Here is a 9,728-nt window from a genome sequence, read left to right as displayed (position 1 = left end):
TGCCGCTTTTCAGTGATTTTACTGTAACTAAACTCCAAAAAGACGGAAACCTCTCTATTAGACATACAGTTGGAGCCGGTCCCGACAGTGTCCGTTTTAGAGAGAGATCACTGTAGACATGTTACAGTTTGCAACATGCATGTACTGCTCACTTTCGATTATAATAAACAAACGGGTAAACATGGTAAACGAGTCAATTTTTAAGCATTATTCTTGTCCCAGTTTGTAGTTTTTGCTGAAGTAACCGACTTTTAGCAGATGTGTATTCTGTGTTTAGCCATTCAACTTTATTATCTCAGAATTACTGGTGTCTCGTCCCGGGGGGGGGGGAGCACTCAAAAAAGTTTTATACGTTGGCTCCTGACGGGGAGGCTCCGCCCCAAGCTCTTACCCCTTACCCTTTTATATACCATTTTGACAGAAAATTGTACCCCTTTCATATACCTTTTACTGAAAAAAGGTTCTCCTTTCATATACCTAAAAGACATGGCATAGACGTAGAACAGAACGTTTTCTTGTCATTTTCATGCAGCGCGCGCTTAATAAATTAAAATAATACAGCCATAAAGTGCGTCTGTTCAAAATATTTTAATTAAAGGCCCTTATAAAAAACCTAAATGACGGATTTTCGTACCCTTTCATATACCAAAACTTGTGAAATCCCTACCCTTTTATATACCTGAAGCCTGAAAAAGGTACCCCTTTCGGGCGGAGCCTCCCCGTATAGGCCATTATATGGAGTACCCCCCCCCCCCGGGTGTCTAGTTACCTCGACTCTCTATAAGGCGGACACTTCTCTAAGACGGACAGTTGGGGCAGGTCCCGAAGGTGTCCCTCTTAGAGAGAGTTAACTGTAATACGATTACCTACCTCGGTAAACGTACAACCTTAACCAAATTTTATTAAAGGACCTATGAATTTGGGGGATAGACGGCACAGTCATCTAAGCCAAGATAAAAAAAAATGATCAACCTCCGAGGACGTTCCGAGTCACTTTAAGGTGGCTCGACCCAGTTTTTTTTTTAGCGATACCTATCAACTTTGAAACTCTCATCTTAAAGGGATTAATGTCAATGACATATTCACTATAATACATGGATTACACATAGACTGAACTACAATATGAAATAAATTTTTGGGAGATCGGAATGAATATCACGTGACAATGATGTCACACAGGTTTTTGCTCTGAATCGAATTTTAGCCCTTAACCGCATTTTCTTTCGAGATCCTCCAAGCTACGTCTACCTTGGGTCTTTGCCTTCAGCTCTGCGGAGTTTCATCGAAATCTACAAGAGGAATTTTAAAATATCTTGGAATTTGTTTTTAGATGGTATAATTTATGCGTAAAATAAAGACAAGACTTCATATAAAGAAATTTGCTTCTTTTTTATGTTTAATGGGAGGCTTTAGCCCTCATTCCTTTTAAAAATGTCCCATATCCGATATCCAAACCGTAAAAAGTAGGTAGACTTGCGCGATTTCGAAAAATATGAAATATATGAATCATAGTGAAGCTTAATGTTTAGCTCTATTTACCAATAGACCCTTTGCATAAATGGCGCCCAAATTTAAATAACAATACTATGTACATCCTTAGCCTCGTGTGGATGTTTTTTAACAAAGGATTTTTTACGTGAACGTGAGGCTAAGGATGTATCTGTATTGTTATTCAAATGCGGACGCCATTTATGCAAAGGGTCTATTTTACGCCTACTTTCGCAAAAAACACGATTATTTTAAAACTCTCGATGAATTTTCCCCAAAATTTTTCAAGGTGACAATTGATCCTTACACTACACAATCCCTGAATTTGATGCTCATTGAAAACCTCTAAGGTTGTCTAATATAAACGCAAAATTGAAAAAATATTGAAGCGATCTCGTAGTTTTGAATAATTTTGTGCTCTGGGATTTCCTATTGTTACGAGTTGAGCACAACATCGAATTCCTGTGCGTTTCTTCAAACCTGCGCAGAAGGGACGAAGACTAGGGCTTTCCACAAGTTGCTCGAGATTTCCCAAAAAGTTGCCCGTAATTTCTCAAAAAGTTGCTCAAAAGTTGCTTCAAAAATCCAAAAAAGTTGCTTCTGATAATAAAAGTTTCTCGAAAGTTGCTCCAAAAAATCCAAAACGCTGCTTCTAATCAAAAGAATTTCTCTAAATATATGCTTATTTCCCTTTGAGGGTAAGATTTCTAAGCAGTTTAATGCAATTTTACAGCAAAACAAGTATCTAGATTAAGGCGCAAATTTGTTAAATAACAAGGATTTCTTTAACTGAGAAAAATTGTGAAGATATCGATGACGTCATGTTTGCTGACGAGTTTTGTAACGCTTTAATGCAGAATGAGCCGAAAGTTGAAACGTCTTCAGATGTTCCTCGAAAGTCTTCGGCAAACTTCGTAAATCTTCGGAAACGTTCGTATTACCTTTAAACAACACTCGGAACACCTTCGGAGATCTTCGGTCTGAAAATTGTTTAAAATGCAACAAGTTGCTCGAGAGGAAAAAAGTTGCTCGAAGGGGAAAAAGTTGCTCAAATCATGAAAAGTTGCCAAAAAGTTGCCGAGCAACTTGTGGAAAGCCCTAACGAAGACTCGAGGTACGAGAATGCACACAAGTCGTGTTTGCGTGAGTCACGGAGTGTGCGTGAGCTGAATTTCCCTTATCGCATCATCTCTTGCCTTATGCCACATGCCTTGCCGAATAAATTCATGCTTAGGCATGCAAATATTTTTTTTGTTCCAAATGTTGAATAAAATAAACCCAAACCAGTTGAATGACGATAAAAGGGAGTCCATTTCACGCCAAAATAAAAAGTAGACTGAGGCCATCCTGTTGTATTTCTCCGTTTAGCGTCATCCGACGACTCGAGTCCGAGTTTTGCACCAGTCAAGAAGTTTGGAGAATTGAACCGAAATTTCCCTGATTACGTCATTTCTTTTTTGATCCACATGCATAAACAAATTCCTGTCTGGGCTTGCAAATATTTATTTTGTTCCGAATCTTACATAAAATACGCTCAAACCACTTGAATGGCATAAATTGATTTTGGTCAAAATAAAAGAAGCTTAAAAATCAAGTTCTTGAAGTTTAACTGCTATTTTGCTAGAAAAACGCAGCTTTCAATTTCGGTGGCTTTTGCGAAGTCGCGTGATTGAAAGCACGTAAATTTTGTATGCAAAAGAAGAATTGAATAAATTAGTCATTGGCTCTACCGTAAAATTCCGGTTATAAGCCCCCCGCTTATAAGCCCCCCCCCGGTTATAGGCCCATCAACCTGGAAACAAAAAAATACATCCGATTATAAGCCACCCCGGATATAAGCCCCCCTCTACCGGATGACAGTACTGAACAGGGCTAAATGTTGCTTTTTGCGCGTTTCTAACTTAAAATCGTATTTCGATCAACACTCCCGAGGCTCGTTTCGAAACGTTTTTTTTCATTCCGCTTATAAGCCCTCCCGGATATAAGCCCCTCCGCTAATAAGCCCACCAAAAACCCCTTACGAAGTTGTATAAGCCCAGGGCTTATAACCGGAATTCTACTATATAAACCTCCCGCAGCGACATATAGCAAACTCAAACACACAGGAAAGTCGAGCCCACAACGTTCGCTTAAAATTTTCAAACATGCGTGAAATTGTTCATCTTCAAGCCGGCCAGTGCGGAAACCAGATCGGATCTAAGGTATGAGCTACATTGTAAACATAAATTTTTGATTTTCCTTCGAATACGCTCATTTGTTATCCTCGATTTTCAGTTCTGGGAGGTTATCTCTGACGAGCACGGCATCGATCCAACTGGCACGTACCACGGAGATTCCGACCTTCAGTTAGAAAGGATCAATGTATACTATAATGAAGCTACAGGTATTTGACAAGATGCTTATTCGATCATTTTTCGTTCTTCTACGCCGAGTTTCCAGTTCGTTTCGGTTTCCATTTAACGTTCGGTGGACCTAACCTATTGTTTTGTCGAGTCGACAAATTTTTGTAGGTGGAAAATATGTTCCCAGAGCTGTTCTTGTCGATTTGGAACCCGGAACGATGGATTCCGTCCGATCTGGTCCCTTTGGACAGATCTTCAGGCCAGACAACTTCGTCTTTGGTAAGTTGAAGCAGTGAATTCAAACTTGTTAAATTATAAATCGTCGAAGATTCGTTTGAAACTAGCAACACCCAAATATCTGCATAACGAATAATTAATTTAACACATCGCCACGTTTCCATCGTAGGCCAAAGCGGAGCTGGAAACAACTGGGCAAAAGGACACTACACTGAAGGAGCCGAGCTGGTAGATTCTGTTCTTGATGTCGTTCGTAAAGAAGCAGAGAGCTGTGATTGTCTTCAAGGATTTCAGCTCACACACTCGCTCGGCGGCGGAACCGGCTCAGGCATGGGAACCCTCCTTATTTCGAAGATCAGAGAAGAATACCCCGACAGAATCATGAACACATTCAGCGTCGTACCATCACCGAAAGTATCAGACACCGTTGTGGAGCCTTACAACGCTACACTGTCGGTTCATCAGTTGGTTGAAAACACCGATGAAACGTTCTGCATCGACAATGAAGCTCTGTACGATATCTGCTTCAGAACTCTGAAGCTCACCACACCAACCTATGGCGACTTAAACCATCTCGTATCTGCCACAATGAGCGGTGTAACAACTTGTCTTCGATTCCCCGGACAGGTAATTTTGTTTTATTTTGTCAAAAAAGGCCACAAACGAGAATTTTGGCGAAGGGAGGGCGATAACCCCGTGTAACGGTGTGTTACTGACCCGGGGGGGGGGGTACTCCCTATAATAATAATTATAATAATAATAATAATATATTTTTTTTTAATAATTAGAAAATAATGATAAAACTTTATTCAACACTCATAAAAATGACCTATGTACAATACTTTGTTAAAAAGAATTTAAAAAAAAACGAAATTCATACCTTTATAACTATTAGAAAGAAAGTCTCAATATTTCTTGAAATATAGTCCACGAAAATGTTCCTCTAAAAATGTTTCTCTACTAATATATAAAAAAGAAAAGCTATAATAATAATATATTTTTTTTTATGAATCTAAAAAATAATCGAAAATAAAAACAAAAAAGAGAAAATAAATAAAAATATGAAAATTCAATAAAACTAAGTTAAGCGGGCGGTTGCGTTATCCATTGCAATGTCTACATTGTTAGTGTCCTGTGTTCTTCTTATGGATCTTGATCCTCTAAGGCACAGTAAGGCCGAGCGTATTAGAGCAAAGGAGACTCTTGCTCTCACCCATTGCATGGTATTCGCATAGCTTTCTCCTTTCTTAGTAGATAGCAACTCAACTAAGCGTTTGTGATAGATCTTACATTCAGTTCCCAGTCCGCCTGTACTGCTGAAGATTAATGGTGTAAATGTTCCCTGTTCAACCTCCATGACCTGGTCAGCATACTGTCGTTTCTTCTCACTCTCATGTGAGAGTGTACAAAACTTCTCATTCTCACTCTCACTCTCATATAATAATAATAATAATAATAATAATAATTTATAAATTTATATTGCGCTTTTTAACATATAAATGAGCAAAAGCGCATTACAACATTAAAACTTAAAAATATTAAAATATGCTAACTAGATACTTAACAATATTAAAACATAAAAATATTAAAATGTACTAACTATTTAAACACATGATGGGGAGGCTCCGCCCGAAAGGGGTACCTTTTTCAGGCTCCAGGTATATAAAAGGGTAGAGATTTCACAAGTTTAGGTATATGAAAGGGTAGGGAAATCTGCCATAATGTTATTTTAAAAGGCCTTTATATCATATATTTCGAGCAGACGCAACTTTTGGCTGTATCGTTTTAATTTATTAAGCGCTACATAAAAATAACAAGAAAACTTCCCGTTTTAGGTAAATGTGATGTCGTGTAGGTATATGAAAGGGGTGCCTTTTTGCAATAAAAAATATACAAAAGGGGTACCTTTTTCTATCAAAATGGTATATAAAAGGGTAAGGGGTTGAATCTCCGGGCGGAGCCTCCCCGTACAAAACTTTTTTGAGTACCCCCCCCGGGGTTACTGATTGTAACCCCGTGTAACGGTGTGTAACTGATTGTAACCCCGTGTAACGGTGTGTAACTGATTCATGTGTCAAGTGAAGTGAGTCATGTGACGTGATGACGTAGTTGTTACGTGAAACGGGTTACAACAAATTTGCATTGAACAAGGCCGCCTAAATCATACACCAGGTGTAAAATATACATTAATCGTTCAAAACTACCCTTCTCGAATAACCTTCAATTAAAAATTTCAGTTGTTCAACCTCGAGAACTAGAATTTCTGCGACTTTTAGCTAACGTTAGCAACGGACTAGGACGCTAATCTTGTAGAATAATTTAACGGGGCGTTGAATAGAAAAGAAAGAGCCTATTCAAGAACGCGTCATTGAAAATATAGCAGATTGTTTTTAATTATTGATAACTACAGCGAACGGTAGCAACCAACAAAAGCAAGAGAACGCGCGGGGCGAGAGTGAAGATACAGGGAAAGAAATTTCTCATGAGAAAAAAAGACGTTGCGAAAGCGAAGTGTGGCGTATCAAACATTTGAACTGACATTTAGAAAAGGTTGTAAAAAATCGCATTGGCGAATGCAAGGCTAAACGTAATTGCAGCGTGAATTGTTAGAAACTTGTTTTACGGGTGTAAGCTTGTTTGAAACGGTTTAAAAAAAACTCGAAAGAAGTTGCGGTTTGCTCCTGGAGATTGATGCGTCAGGATTTTGACAGTAGTACACAAAAATCTGTCTTCATAGCAACGGTTTACTCTGCCGTAAACTAAAGCGTTGTCAAGCAAGGCTTACATTTTGACAACAGATGTACACAAAAACTTCGCCGAGCATTAACTGAAACCGTTTCGAACACGAACTCGCCGAACGCGATTGTTTTCATTCCAATTATTTCATTTTCCCGTGCGACCTGGAGCATTTTTCATGCTGTGTTTAAAAGCCAACGGGACATTTCAGCTGGTCCAGAATTATTCCAATTATCGCTCGTTGTTTAGAGAAATCAAACGAGAAATAACTAAATGAAACCCAGACAAGATCGATCGGTCGTTTTCCCGTGCGACCTGGAGCATTTTTCATGTTGTGTTTAAAAGCCAACGGGGCATTTCAGCTTGCGCAGATTTGCTCCAATTATGTAAAGTCGTGGGTGTGGGTAAAAGTCGTGGGTAACAAAAAAAAACATAAAAAAAAAAACAAGAGAAGATAACAAACATTTGTAGGAAAATAGTTCGTGCATGGCTAGTCTGACGAAGAGTTTCGACCCGGTCAAGGGACCCTCTAGAGGCATTCTGTTCAACAAACTTGTTGGGGTGTATGTAAAACACCACGAAACCCACGACCCACGACTTACCCACACCCACGACCCACGACTTCCACCCACGACCCACGACAGTTAGCTATACTCGCCTTTAGAGAATCAAACGATAAACAACTAAATGAAACCCAGACAAAATCCATCGATTAAAACTAATTGATGTAATCATTTCCCATAACGTTTATTTCGATTTATTAGCGTCTATATTACTTCAAACAAAACTTAAGCCATATTAAGAATTTGGTTATCTACAGAACTTTGTTTATCCATGTAAAAAATAAAACTACATATGAAAAATCTTAGAATAGCTTCTTAATAATTCATTTTATTATTCATATGCTAATCTTTGTTTTGCTACTTTGGTGTCTTTCGGTCTGAAATTGTTTTGAGAATTATTCCTTTCATAAAAGCATGTACTTGACGCATCAATTCCCGAACCTTTTTTCAAGCTCTGTTCTTCTCAAGTCACACAACAACTTTGCATAAATGAAACATACAATGGAAAGTGGACCAAGCATGCTAATTTGTTTTATCTGTTTATTTTTCCAGCTTAACGCTGATCTCAGGAAACTGGCAGTGAACATGGTTCCTTTCCCTCGTCTTCACTTCTTCATACCTGGATTTGCCCCACTTACCAGCAGAGGATCCCAGCAGTACCGTGCCCTGACAGTACCAGAACTCACTCAGCAGATGTTTGACTCCAAGAACATGATGGCTGCCTGTGATCCAAGGCATGGACGTTACCTGACCGTGGCAACCATGTTCCGTGGCCGTATGTCCATGAAGGAAGTCGATGAACAGATGCTCAACATCCAGAACAAGAATAGTTCATACTTTGTGGAATGGATCCCTAACAACGTCAAGACTGCTGTCTGTGACATCCCCCCTCGTGGTCTGAAGATGTCTGGTACATTTATCGGCAACACCACTGCCATCCAGGAGCTCTTCAAGCGCATCAGCGAGCAGTTCACCGCTATGTTCAGGCGAAAGGCTTTCTTGCATTGGTACACTGGTGAGGGCATGGACGAGATGGAATTCACTGAGGTAAATATCTTTTTATAGCTGCTCTTGAGTTCGAATAGCTGTTATTCAAGACGCTCGTCAAGGGTGCTTAAAGAATAAGTGTTTCCTTGAACTAATGAGTTTATCCTTTCTTTTCACAGGCTGAATCCAACATGAACGATCTTGTGTCTGAGTACCAACAATACCAGGATGCGACTGCTGAAGAGGAAGGCGAGTTTGATGAGGAGGAAGAAGCAGAAGAAGACGAAGCTTAATAAATAACTTGACAAACCGAGAATGAATTCGCAGGAAAACTGTTTGATCTTTCGTAGCTAATAAACTGGCAAAAGAAACTGTTCACTTTTAGCTGTAACGAGGTTTTCTCTAAAATTGCCAAGCAAATCAAACTGGAAACTTTTTAAAGGCGTAAATGTGCGAGCGAACTGTTGTAGTTTTCTCTTGAAAAACAAATCCTGACCTGTGTTAACTCGGTAGTGAATTAAGAAGCCCTGTTTTCCACGTGTGTAATTGTGTTAAAATTGGTCAATTAAAGACAACATACTCCTGCAATATCTGTGTTGGTAATTGATATCGGTTAAGCTTGCCCCAATGCGAATGTGCTATCGACAGTGTATCGAGGCTGATCCACTTTCGGGATGAAATAGAAAGCAATATGCATTAAAAATATCCCCAATAGCTGGCGGGATTAGCGCGGTGCAAGAAAAAAGCTGGCGAATCGAATCCCGGAACTACTCTTCCTCGATTGATCAAGTCTCCAGCAATTAGAAACTCGGGAGACTTGTAAAGTGCCCCAAGTGACTCGTAGAATTTCCTTTGCTGCGTGGCACTTGTACTTAAAAGCATAAAAAGGTAAAAAAGCTTTCGTGTTCGAGTAAAAAAGTGCCAATTTAGTTAAACAGCTGAAGTCAAGTTTCTGTTTCGGTGAGAAACTTTCTGGCGCCACAAAAAACAGTAAAATTTAAAGCTGCGCAAAGTGTAGCTAGGAGCCGTGAACGTTTGCTTGAACAAGCGAATACATGTAGACCTGTTTTAAGTTTGCAACATATTGTTACGAACAAACGGAAAACGAGTCCATTTTCAACTTTTTCCAGATAATACTTTGTACAGCCGTTCAACTGAAGTTTATTATCTCAAAATTACTAGTGTCACGTTACCTCGACTCTCTATAAGGCGGACACCTCTCTAAGACGTACAGTTGGGCCTGGTCCCGAAGGTGTCCGTCTTGCAGAGAAGGGGTCATGAATGGTCCATCAAAATTTTGCATTACTTGCAAATTTTGCTCGTGGTCGCATATTTTTACTAGTGCTCGGTTTTTAGGGGAAGTAGCTTTTTAAAA

General features: G+C 39.3%; 1 protein-coding gene across 1 annotated transcript; it reads left to right on the top strand.

Moving 5' to 3' along the window:
- The first annotated feature begins 3,531 nt into the window (after positions 1–3,531).
- Positions 3,532–8,941, top strand: LOC144649423 (tubulin beta chain-like). The gene is made up of 6 exons (XM_078508912.1): positions 3,532–3,689; positions 3,763–3,871; positions 3,999–4,109; positions 4,237–4,694; positions 7,919–8,413; positions 8,533–8,941. The coding sequence occupies exons 1-6, from the start codon at positions 3,633–3,635 to the stop codon at positions 8,644–8,646; spliced, it is 1,344 nt and encodes a 447-aa protein (XP_078365038.1). The 5' UTR covers positions 3,532–3,632; the 3' UTR covers positions 8,647–8,941.
- The last annotated feature ends 787 nt before the right edge of the window (positions 8,942–9,728 follow it).

Source organism: Oculina patagonica, chromosome 4 (assembly GCF_052425735.1).
Source record: "Oculina patagonica isolate OP01 chromosome 4, crgOcupat, whole genome shotgun sequence".
NCBI lineage: Eukaryota > Metazoa > Cnidaria > Anthozoa > Scleractinia > Oculinidae > Oculina > Oculina patagonica.
This window is presented reverse-complemented; position numbering and strand designations above follow the sequence as displayed.

What these genes read in the sequence shown, in the direction of transcription:
- LOC144649423 (XM_078508912.1), top strand. Translation starts at nt 3,633, where the DNA reads ATGCGTGAAATTGTTCATCTTCAAGCCGGCCAGTGCGGAAACCAGATC. An exon ending in GAAACCAGATCGGATCTAAG is followed by an intron (nt 3,690 to 3,762) that starts GTATGAGCTACA and finishes CTCGATTTTCAG; the next exon opens with TTCTGGGAGGTTATCTCTGA. An exon ending in GTCTTCGATTCCCCGGACAG is followed by an intron (nt 4,695 to 7,918) that starts GTAATTTTGTTT and finishes TTATTTTTCCAG; the next exon opens with CTTAACGCTGATCTCAGGAA.